Source organism: Podarcis erhardii (genome assembly GCF_964252035.2).
Source record: "Podarcis erhardii genome assembly, chromosome: 3".
Taxonomy (NCBI): Eukaryota; Metazoa; Chordata; class Lepidosauria; order Squamata; family Lacertidae; genus Podarcis; species Podarcis erhardii.
In genome coordinates, this window is record NC_138507.1 from 39574603 (window position 1) to 39587620 (window position 13018).

The 13018-nt window shown below is 41.9% G+C and overlaps 1 protein-coding gene across 6 annotated transcripts in view; it reads right to left on the reverse strand.

Annotated features, from left to right (window-relative positions):
- The window catches only part of IMPG1 (interphotoreceptor matrix proteoglycan 1), a 68549-nt gene that overhangs the window by 13181 nt on the left and 42350 nt on the right, over nucleotides 1-13018 (reverse strand). For 5 of the 6 annotated variants that reach the window (XM_081856929.1, XM_081856927.1, XM_081856925.1 and 2 more), the window contains exons 11-12: nucleotides 12792-12868; nucleotides 10121-10460 (exon numbers count right to left, since the gene is read on the reverse strand). In XM_081856929.1, the coding sequence (XP_081713055.1) occupies nucleotides 10121-10460; nucleotides 12792-12868 (417 nt within the window). The remainder of the gene's footprint in view (nucleotides 1-10120; nucleotides 10461-12791; nucleotides 12869-13018) is intronic. The other variant, XM_081856928.1, reaches the window with a different exon arrangement.

A 13018-nucleotide genomic window follows, 5' to 3' on the forward strand; every position in this document is an offset into this window, starting at 1 on the left:
TTCAAACAGAGAAGGCATGTGGAACATGAATTCCATGGAAAATCTTAATGTGTTAACTCAAACATTGTTCTCTTTATTCTAGTAAGGACCATATTCAGATGAAAAATTGGCCTACTTCTTCAACTCTGTTCATACAGTCATCTCCATGCATTTGGTGCATGCATACAGAGGAAGGAGGACCACCTGGGTTAGCCCTAACCTCAATGTTATGCACCTGCATTTGACATCTTGGGGTGGGGGAGCATAATTGGGTGCCTTGCATAATTGACCACCAGACGTGGCACACACACACCATTTGAATGGCAATGCCTATCAACTTTGGAGGGCCCCGCCCCCTCAAATATTTTATTGGGGGAGGCCGAAGGGACCTCGGCCCCTAGGAGTTGGCTCCTATGAATCTGTGTGTCATCTCAAAAGGAGACCCTATGCATGTGCAGCTGCATAATACTGTGCATGATTTGAAACCCTACATGGTGACCGTTCCCACACTCCTTCAGATGTATATGTGAAGGCTGCCCTTTTCAAATGTGCTGAATGCATGGATGGCAGAGCAGGCAGAATGCATGACACTGTGGACGGTGCCCGTGGGTGCAGTCCTTTTCTGCCCCCCAGATACGCATTGTGCCACTTTTAAACATTTCCCCCTAAACTATTATTTTAGTAATGATAGCTCTACCTGAATACTTTCATAATTTATCTTAGGTCACCAAATCTCCTTACAGACCACCCCCTCCCCATCATGTTTTCTCCTAAATGTGCAAAGGCCTTGGTATTCTGTACAGAAATATAGAGTACTCAAGAGTCTGTAACCAAAAGAAATATGACAGGAAAGGGAATTAGGAGCACAGCATAAAAATAAAGGGATGATGACAATTATATCAAGAATAATTCGCTTCAGTAGTATTGTGTCCTACAAGTTGCTATGCTGACATTTCTTGCTCAGAATCTTCATTTTTATGATTAAATCTTCAGCAACTAATTGGTTTGACAAACTGTCACACCTTTGATGCATGTGCAATTAGGTGCAAATTAGATGACAATGATTTGCCTTTGGTTTGAACATCAAAACGGTAAAGCTGACTATCTCCTAGAGTGTAGTCAATACAAATTTGCTGAATACACTTATGCACATTCTTCAGTTATTCCACAAATTCACTGATTCAATATTTCCTTAATAACCTGCCAACATACCTTGGTCAAAGGCTGAGTGGTTGCAAGACACAGAAGTGGGTTGCAATTGACATTTGTTTAGGTTATTTTCTTTTAATGAAGTTTGAGTGTGACTGGGTGCAAATGAATGAATATGGTGGAATAACTTACATTTTGTTTGAACGCAGTGATTTACTTGAATAGATTTAGGTCTGATCTGCAGTTTATTCCCCTCCACAATCCTAGTGAGTGTTGCAAAACAGATAACTCAAGTCTCTGCCATCATTTCTCCTATGCTACTGACTTGTTCTGCTATTGCGGTGCTGCTGGCAAATGTCTTTGAAGTTACGCTACACTTACCCACCCTATATAATCACTGTTTAGAGACCCCTTACCAGGAGTGCTCCCTACAACAGCAACAGGTGGGGACAAATATCAGTGTTGCGTGGATGCTGGCTCTAGGGAGCCTGTTTCTCAGATATTTCTCATTCTCACCTATTGACTTAGAAGCAGGGAGCTTCAGTGCTCAGGTTGGTGGGGGAGAATTATTAGCCAGGCTGTGGCACCATCCCCCTACAAAAAGCAGATAGGCTTACTACTACTTAGGAAAATGGAAACTTTTTTAGCTTATACATTCTAAAAAGCTGTATTTCATAAACTTAATATTCTCACCACCACCACCAAGTACCTAGATAACCTTGAGTAACTTTACTGATCTGAACCGCAAACAGGTTGGGCAACAGGTGAGGTTGAGAAGACCTAACAGCATATGGAGGCTATAAACCTTGTCCCTAAATACACGTTCCTAAGATCATCTATCAAACTAGCTTCCAGGGGTTTGGTGGCCTTACATGAAAGCTTTGCAATAGTTCAGTCAGTAGAGCATGAGACTCTTAATCTCAGGGTTGTGGATTCGAGCCCCATGGTATTATTATTATTATTATTATTATTATTATTATTATTATTATTATTAGCCACCCAGCCACTCTTGTATTGAAGGGGATTGAACTAGATGATTCACATGGTCCCCTTCCAACTCCACAATTCTATGATTCTATGTCAAACTATATTGAAGAGCATGCCAGGTAGAAAATAAATTTATATACTCACTAGCAGAAAAAAAAAAGTTATATGCAAAGCTTCTCTAAAACAGAACCAATACACAACTTATGGGAACAGCTACGGTGAAATGGACAGCTACGGTGAAGGATACAAAAAAATTTCAAAAATGACTTACAGAAATGGATCCCTGTGATTCAATGCAGGCAACTCCCCATTTGTATGGGGGAGTTGCAGCAGCGCATAAGCCCATTCTGCCCCCACCCCATTCTGCCCATTCCACCCCTTTCCAGGGCCGAAAATGATGTGTGTCAGTAGCCACATGTCAGTCGGGTATGTGCAAAATGGTGTTGCCTGTATATCGGAGAGAAGTTAGGTTTCACAGGAACAGAAGTAGTTTACTATACAAGGTAGTAATATTTCTGTGTTAAGTTTTCATATGAATCTATTATATAATCAGTTGGTAATAAAACATCTAACACGCACACAAGATAGATTGAAATGACATCTTCATTATTAATACTTTCTCTGGTATTGTGAAGAAATTCATTTCATGAGAAAAATGTAATCATTACAGTATGCTTATTATTTGCCACTGTATTTTCTAGGAATGCACTATTTATTTCTGCTTACTGTACTTTAACTATTTTGGGCAGCTTAGAGAATTAGTGTTTCCTAATGAAAGGATTATAAAGTGAGAGCCATGCCACTGAATTCTATTACAGTACCAAAACAGCGTGAGTCTAATTAGATGGCTAATATGACAGGAGGGGAATTGCAGGTCAGAGGCGGCCTATGAAAGAATCCTTTATCCGTAACTCAACTTCCTGTTTTGCTTTTATATTCTGTTGCTTCTCAAATGCTGTTAAAAAAAAAGAATATGTAAGGACTACCAAAACATTATAGAAAGCAACATGTAGTTTAAGAACAGAAAGGCATATGCCACAATCCAACAGAGTGTTAAATCTGGGTTAGGTCCACTCAGTGCTTTCCCCCCCTGGCAGTGTATTTTTCTGCCTCAAATCAGAGCCTCACATCTCCTTCCCAAAGCCGGGGAAGTTTGTCCCCAGCTTAGGGACAAAGACATGATGCTCTGGCAGGGTCCGATAGCCCTCCCTTGCGTGGTGAGTACCGGCACCTGTTTTTCTAGAAAAAAAGCACTGAGTCCTCTAATTTAAACAAGTTCAAGCACACCTAACTCTGTTAGGACAGAACTCTCAGGGCAGAATATTATTCATTTGATTTAAATCTATAGGTAAATTTCCAGGTAAAAGCTGTTTACATTGGAATCCTGTACCCAAAAGAACATTTCAATTATATTTCTAGAAAGACTGAAAATGAAATAAGCAGCAAGTAGGTATGCATACTGAAGAACTGTGGATGGATTCTTACATTCATGTACAATGGCTAACTCTTTTCTCTCTCTCTCAGCTTCTACCAACAGCATGCACTTCAGCATGCAGACATAGTGTTGCTGGAAGAACAGGGACAGAATATTTTAAAACACAGCTTCAAGTTTCAATATTTCTGAAAGACTTGTGTCCCCTCTGGCTTAGCTGCTCTGATGTCACAGGGGGTCAGCGTAGCTTAGCCCTAAGCAGCTGAGTCCTGAAGGAAATGATCTAGGAAGATCTTAGAATGGGAATTTAGAAGCCAGTGAACAACTTTGGCTAAATTGAACCATGTAAGTACAGTGGTACCTTGGGTTATATGCTTCAGGTTACATATGCTTCAGGTTACAGACTCCGTTAACCCAGAAATAGTACCTCGGGTTAAGAACTTTGCTTCAGGATGAGAACAGAAATCGTGCTCCGGTGGTGCGGCGGCAGCGGGAGGCCCCATTAGCTAAAGTGGTGCTTCAGGATAAGAACAGTTTGAGGTTAAGAACGGACCTCCGGAACAAATCAAGTACTTAACCTGAGGTACCACTGTACTGTTTGTCACTGGCTTTCGGATTACACCTTGCTGCTACATATACATTTAGCAGTTGCAGAGCATTTTGATGGAAAGCTACTAGTGGCAACAAAAATATGACCTTTGCTCCAAAACACTACCAAAAATAGTAATCAAATGCAGGGAGTGCCTGATTCTCAGCATACTTAACATTTTTCAAAATGAGAGAGGTCGTAAGGGGGCCAAAAAGCTATCTACAGAAGGTAAAAAAAAGAAGTCTAAAGAACTAAAATAACTCTGCTTGTCTGTGTAAGCATACTATTTGGCAGCACTTTAAAATTATATTTTGACAAGCTCAGTACATTGTTCTGAGTTTGTGGGTGCCAGAATCCCCTGTGTTATGAGTTCCAGGCTCCCTGCTGTTATGAGTTTCTGGGTGCCGGACACTGAACCCCTGGATTCAGCAAATGTTAAAATATAAGCCAGACCAGTTTTCTGATGAGGTAGTTGCCTGGGAGATGAGTGATTAGGAAACCAAAGACAGGGGGCACTCCCTCAACTCAGAGTTACTCAGAAGTTTGAAGGAGAGTTTTTAGAGCTGGCTGTGATGTGACCTGGGAGGACAAAAAGGTGTCAGGCTGTTAAAGGCAGCAAGCTGGAGAGCATGAGCATGATATCTTAAGTCTGTTTGGATCCAAGGCTGTGCCTATGGGAGAAGCAAGACCTTCTTGGAGTGTTAGTGCTGTGAACCCCTCCAGGTTCAGGTTGTGTATGTATGTAAACGATATATCATAAAGACAGCACAGTCTCTGCTGTGCCTCATTCCCCAAAGGAAACATGGAGCCTGGTTAAACACCTGGAACCCCTGGAATCTCGCACTGCTGGGAGATTGGAGTGGCGTGCAACAATACAATGTGCGTTCTGTGTAAATGGAGATGTGATTCCAAATCAAATCTTAAATAGGATGCTTAAACCCTTTGCTTCTCATTTGCTATATGACATATTGAACATTATGGCAAACCCTTTCACAGGCTAATTTAATACCCAGAAACGTAGCTCTATGGTATCAGCGTTTATTGGATGGAGCAATGACAGGAGTCAACAAGGCACAAAACACGTGAAAGAATAAGCCAAGATTCCTAAAAAAGAAAAAAAAAGCAAGCAGAAAATTAGAAACAGAAGAAAACACCAATCCTACTGGTTCAACTGTAATGCCTGTTTCTCTTCAATTAGGTGGACTAAAACTATTTGTTATTTCTCAATACCTAGGGCACATTAGCCCTGGCACATCTTGGTGTGTTTGAATTACATTTTAATGTGGATTTAAGGCATAACCTATAAAGGATGACTGGCTATGAAGGATCTTGATTTGAAATTCCAATTGTTTCTCCCACCCTTTCACATGTTGGGAACATCCTGAACCAGAGTTCCTTTGAATGAACATTTTAAAAAGCAATTTGTGTGGAAGAAAATGTGCAACTTTGGCCTATAGTCAATCATGATGTTGCTGCAATTGTCTGCATACTTACTTGGCAATAAGAAGCCTCACTGAACTCAGGAGGATTAAATTCCAAGTAAGCAGGCATAGAACTGCACAGTGCTTTTCGGGAAAATAGCTGGGCTGAATCTTGGGTGAACATGAAAGCAGCAATGTGTTATTGAAGGAAAGTTTATATCTAACCTGAAAGTTGTGAACGTATTCCTGAAATGTATCTGTACAGCAGTCCTTTTGCAGAAAACAATAACTACAGAATAATGACTGACTTTAAAAAAAAAAAAACCTGACAAAAAATATGGATGTTTGAACATAGAAATATGAGCTGTCTGAAAACATCAAGATCAGTGTCTTTATTACAATACCCTGTGCTGCTGATGAAATTGCATGTTGCTTCTCCCAAACCCCCAAAATAACCATTGCACATACAATCTAATATTGCTTTCAGAGTTTCAACTCCCAGGGTTGAAAAGCTTTCTAACCTTAAAGCAGCACACACACAAAAAATATCTATATCTATCTATCTATCTATCTATCTATCTATCTATCTATCTATCTATCTGGATGTGGAAACAGAAAGCCTTATATTCATCAAAACTTCATGTAATTCTCATAAAAGGTACATAGCTGGACTTACTTTTTCTATCTTCAAAGCATTGACTTCAGCCAGATCATTCTCAACACATCTATAGCAGCAAATGATATTGGCAGACAGTGGATGGTGCTCCTGATGAAAACGTTAACAACGACTTTGTCAGTTTGTGATCAAACAGAATTTGTAAGAACTAAAAAATAAGGATAATGAAATCAGAGTTCTTACCTGACAAGGCTTGCTCATCCAAAAGAATTTTTAAAAGGTCCTGTGTCTCGTGTCATTTCAGACGCTTTCTCACTTACATCCACAAACAGTGGCACCCTTCTCCAGTGGTAACTTAAGCATGAATGTACTTCACATACCTGCCAAGGGCCCTGGTAAAAATGGGACAACTTGGGGGTTTTTTTGCAGGAGATTGCGGTGGCCATTTTGGGTGATAACCTCACGCACTCTAGCCCGCAAAATGCACTTTTGGGGGGCCCACGATGTTCAAATGCCCTGTGACTTTATCTTCTTTCCACATAATCTGAGCACTGGATTCTGTTGTCCTGCACTGTTTACCTTCCCTTGTATTTAGCAAATAACACTAGGTCCCTAGAGGTGGAATAGCTTTCGTAAGGTAAAATCTCACCATCATGGCTATGCCAGTGTATTCAGCTTAAGTGTTTGCTCCATCTTGGGCCCACTTTAGTCATTATATTTTTAAAAAATAAGATCAAAATATAAAGTTTTATGGAGGAGCCAAAGGGGCATCTCTAGCTGGAATCTGTTGCTGAGAAAATTACTTCCCGTCAGTTCATGGTAAGGCTACTCCTAGATCAGAATAGAATGGGAGCAAGTTATTTAGCATAATGTTTGTTTCAAATCATTTCTGAAATGAATAATTCCCTTCTGCTACTTTGGTTAAGGAACCAAAAGCACTAATACCTGTCAGCCCACTAAAAAACAAACAAAGGATTTGTCTAAAATCCAGCAATCTGGAACATGAGACAGATTTGTGACAACGTCTACAAACTAATGAGATGGAGACGAGAGCTGCATTTGCCTGCAGGCTGTGTCCACGATGTCTGAAAGAAAACCATATTTGTTTTGATCTGTTCAACATTCTGTAAGCACTGAGATGGGCCCCTTTGCATGAATAAACTGCCTGCATGTACTTGGAAATCAAATGAGAAGTGATAGTTTCCCTTATTTAAACAGTCCTTTGTTTTCAAGTATTTTCCCCCAGTTAGTTCATGCAGAAGCGTGCCTGCAACATACTGAGCTGCCCAGAAAATGCAGCTTCATTTTGTTACAAAACGCCACACGAAGGAGAGAAGTTGGTGGAATGATTGGTGTTATAGGTATGAGCAGGTGCTCCAATAGCTCATGCCAAGTGGCAGCCCCTGCCAATAAAGTGGAAAAAGCCACGATACACACTATCATTTGGACTGTACAGTTTTAGTCTTTACGATGTCAGCAAACAGATTGCTGCAGGTGTCGGCTAAACTCACCATCGGTAATCATCAAAGCAATTTCAACAGAAAACATGGTCAGTTTCAAATTGACAGAAGAGAGGCTACACATTCCTTTTCAGGTCCACAGAGCAGAGGCATACAATATGACATTTGAACCATCATACGTCAGCTTAAAGATATACATGAGCCTGTTGCCCATGCACACAGCCCCTTTGTTGCGAGCAATGGCAGACTTGGAGCTATCAAATTTCAGTGGCACCCTGTGTGCTGATAAAATCCAGTGCCCACCCCGCCTCTCATGCTCCATTCTACAGCATCATCATGGCACCCCACGCAGCATGGTGACCAATGCGACCCAACTGGTTGCTCTGCCCTTAAACTGCCTCTGTTGTGAGCCATGATTAAACAAAGAGGCATCTAACTAAACAGGTTCCTGTTCCATCTGAAACTAGGATTACTAGTTTTGGAACAATCCGGGATACTATACTACAAACTGAAGTTGGTTTATTATCTTGGAATGTTCCAAAACTGGGAAACTATGTTTTATTAAAAGCCAGATTTAACTATGGCTTGGGTAAAGGGGACAGAAGCCCTCTGAAAATCTCAGCTTAATAAACTAAGATATGATTGTTTAAGCTTGTTGGCACAGTTATTTTTTTCCTCCGTTGCCTGTGGAAAGCATTTCAGAGTACCCTGTTAGCTGCTGCAAACCAGAAAGCCAGATAAGGGAAATGCAGCTAATGTATCACACGTGGAAGCAGACTGGGAATTGCTGTCACTTTGCCATCAGCTGAATGAGTTTCAGCAAATCCCTTCATACCCCCCGAGTGTATAACTTCCATTTCATCACTGCCTGTCTGAGTGTTTTGTCACAAGCCCTAACAGAAAACACCTTGGATCACTTTCTCTTGTGTGAACAATGAGCTTCCTGGAAAGCCAAGTTTCTTACCTTGCCCTCGTAAACCTTATTCTGAAAGGTACAGTGATAATCTTGACTCCCAACAAACCGCCAGATGTATGCCAAGAAAGACTGCCTCACATTCAGCATCTTAACACTTCCTTGCTGCCATGAACTGGGCACTCTGCTCTGAGATGCTGAGAATTTATAGGATCCCAGTGACGCGTGTGCATTTTTCATGCACCTCATGATGATTCCAGCAAACCTGGAGCCCCATTAAATTGATAGTGACAGCAATGTGAAAGAAGAAAAATGGAACTGCTTTTCAGATCCCAGCTGAGACTTTGAAAATCCTACAGTGCATTCAGGCAAAGGCTCTAGACCCAGGGTGCCAGAGTAGCCTGGAAGGCTACAGAATGCAGACCACCAAAGAGATGATTTGCAGAATAAAAGAATGCTAACTGTGCACACCACGCTGAGGTATTTCATTTCCGATGTTATATTTTGGGACAATTAACATGCCTATGAATGCAATTGCAGAGAACGCCAAGATCATGAAAATAACACACTGAAAAGAGGCAGGTCCCACATCACCTGGTAGCCTGGCTGGGCAGCTGCTGGTTGCCCACTGTCCCAACCTCCCTTCCCGAGCTGTGATGCTGCTTCTATTTCTATGTTACATCTGAATCACGTCTCGGTTATGAAAGTGATGGATCAATGCCTGGATGGAGTGGCGGATGGGATGAGAGCTAATAAGCGTCAGCTAAATGCCAATAGGATGGAGGCCCCGAGTCTGGCAGGCAACTTATAATGCTACACTATCCCTGAAGGAGCAGGTGTGCAGAATGCCCAGGTGGTGGGAATGGCACCTTTTACCACCTTGGATTGGTGTTGCCGGTATGACTGCTCTTGGGTCACGCTAACCATGCCACACTGACTTGGTAACATCAGGACTGGGCTACTGTGGTGAGTTCTACAAGGTGCAACCTTTAGATTGGTACGGAAGCTGCAGCTAATGCAGAATACAGTGCTTAGGCTGCTGACTAAGGAAGCTTAATGCAAACATTTAACACCGCTTTTTAAAGAACCGCATTGGCTGCCAATACGCTACTGCCATTCCAAGTTTAAGGCTTTTGTACTTACCTAAAGCCCTAAACTGCTTCCGACTGGGTTATGTGAATGGTTTGCCCTGTATAGATCTGCCTGGAGGGGGCTAGGCCCATTCATGCTGCACTAAACTACAGTGCAGTGTGACATCAACATGTGGCTGCTTTCTCTCAGCCTCAGCTATGCCACTCACTTCATCTGCAGTATAGGGAAGATAATTCTTGCTCACCTTACCAGAGTGTTGTAATATTAACTGAGATAATGTATGTGAACTGAACACTTGACATGCAGTATATACATGCTCAACATTATTATAAGCACAGTTCATTAAAGATGTCTGGAAGGGAAATGCAAGCCTTTCTGCAACAGTAAATGCACATTTTACATATAATGCCATTATCTGCTTACTGTCAACACATGGTATAAACACAGGATCTCCTGTACTGGAAAGGTACTAAATAGCTTACCTTGCTCAGAGAGGATTGTTGAGTCTGTGCTGGGGATCTGGTCTTTCATCTTCTCATCTTCACTCTCCTCATCGCTAACCTCCTGAAAGATACCAGCAGTAAATGTTGCAGGTGTGAATAACTGTTCAGTCGGCATCTCAGAAAAGGCTGGGCTTAAATCATTGCTGGCTGATTGATCTGCTGGAGGAGGTGAATCAGGATCTCCTGGTCTGAGAGGAACCCCAGTACTATCCAAGGCATTGAAAGGCACTGTGGGCATTGGGTAATCTAGAATGAGGTTTGTATCCTCAATGTCATTAACTGTTGCTGGACTTGCATAAACCAGTGGTACTTCAGAGGTCTAGCAAAGAGAAGAAAGAGAGGATGAAGAAAACCTGAAGAGAGGAACAATTGCTATGATACTTAATTGTGGTCCATGGAAGGCCATTGCACACATTAAGGTTGCTAAGTGCTTGTCTGTTATGATTTAAGTGTACATTATAGAACCTTGATTTGCTCTGGTTTCTATAAACTGCGCTGCAAACCAGGGGTTGCCTCTGTGTAATGCAGGGTTTCCCACACTTGGGTCTCCAGCTGTTGTTGGACTACAACTCCCATCATCCCTAGCTAGCAGGACCAATAGTCAGGGATGATGGGAACTGTAGTCCAAAAACACCTGGAGACCCAAGTTTGGGAAACTCTGGTGTAATGTATACAGGTACACTCCAGAAAATATTTTACAGCTGTATACGTATGTGTGCGCAAACATGTATGTATTTTTATTTAGAGTTTATTATTACACTACTTGTCACATATGATTCTGGAGTGGCTCATAACAATATAAATATATAAACGTAACATTAACACATTCACCTGTCCTCTCACAAATATTCAAAATACTCTGAAGCAAGAGAAGAAGAAGAGGAGGAGTTTGGATTTGATATCCCGCCTTTCACTCCCCTTCAGGAGTCTCAAAGCGGCTAACAATCTCCTTTCCCTTCCTCCCCCACAACAAACACTCTGTGAGGTGAGTGGGGCTGAGAGACTTCAAAGAAGTGTGACTGGCCCAAGGTCACCCAGAAGCTGCATGTGGAGGAGCGGAGACGCGAACCCGGTTCCCCAGATTACGAGACTACTGCTCTTAACCACTACACCACACTGGCTCTCACCAGAACTGCCTTCATCTGGCACTAGAAAACTGACAGAGTAGATGCTAGCTAGACTTCAGGGGAGAGACTATTCCATAGCCCAGGGTGCTATTGCTGAGAAGGCCCTTGGTGTGTCTGTCTATAGGAGAGGGTCATAGATATCCTGGCCTCAGTTAACATTAAAACAATGAACAGGGTGGTGATACAATGACTACTGCAATTGACACAAGATAGTATCACCAAGGCAACTATCTGTAAACAAACAATAAACATTTATTGTTTGTTCTCAGTTAACATTGGCAGTACCAGAAGAGCCTCCACAGCCTACATCAAAGGCAGGACAATATGGGGAAGACACCATCTTTCAGGTAACTGGGTCCTAAGGCGTTTAAGGCTTTATACATCTGAACTGTTACTTTATAATAGGTCCAGTGACAAATATGATAAGCAGTGCAGATCTTTAAGGACTGCATGCCCATTAGTTCTGTGGTCGCTGCATTTTTTTAAATGGCTGCTGTCTCCTGACCATCTTCAAGGACAATGCTACACAGAGTGAACTGCAGTGCTCCAAACAGGAGGTTACTAGAGCATGGATCACTATGGCCAAGCCATTCCCTACTCAAGAATAGTCATAACTGGTGAAACAGCCCCAACTGGAGAAAGGCACTCCATACCAGATGCCACTTGGGCCTTCAATGACAAGGTCAAGTCAAGGAATACCCCCAGACTACAGACCTGATCCTTCAAGAGGAGTCAACTCCATCTATAACAGGCCACCTTCTTCTTTCCTGGATCCAACGTATCATTGAAACCACAGATATTGCAGCTAATCTGCGGCCCTCCAGATATTGTTGGACTATGCCTCCCATCATCATTGACCATGCTGGTGGAGCCTGATGGGAGTAGGAGCCCAACAACATATGGAGGGTCACAGGTAGGTCACTCCTGCTATATGACATTTTCACATGATCAATAAATAAATTATGCAATAAACATTTTATTTTTTGGTGCCACAAGTCATGCATGCTCCAGATTTTGTTTTTAGTATCTGTTGCCTCCTCCCTCCATGGGAGACATAGATTTGCTCTGAGATAAATGGTAGAAGGGGCAGGAACCTCTTGGCTCTCCCTCCTTTGCTAGTTTTTAAAACTAGGGCAGATGAGCACCAGCTCTGTTTTGGTTTAGCAAACAAAGTTTAATAGCCACCAATGGAATAAAATATACAAGTTCACAAAATAGGAGTTTATGCGGGGGATCGGGAGGGCAGGAGGCCGAGTGTTGGAAACTTTGCCTTAAAAACAACAGTGTTAAAAAGTTCACTCCAGCACTAGGGTTTCATAGGATGTGAACACATGGTGGGGGGAGAGGGGAAACAAAAATTGTGTGAAGCAGAAGGAGTTGTATTTGACAGAGAAGATATAATAGCAGCCTGGGTCTGTTGGATGCTACTCATATTCACAGTCAAAGTTTTATTTTGCAATGATTTTATTGGGTTCCTGGTATATATCTTACCTTAAGGAACAAAGGCAGGAAAATTTACTCACCAACCCAGGTCCAGCGACACCATCAGTTACCATGGATTGGATATCATTATCTACGTCACTTGATGGCCTAATGGTTTCTGTAAATGAGACAAATGCAAAGGGAATTTTTCCAGTAAATCTGCATAAATGACAAGAAGCATGCTTACTGATCAAAGTGTGCAAAATGTTATATAAGGTGCTATGTTGTAAACTTGAGTAATGCCACACGACAAATACAATTACAGAGC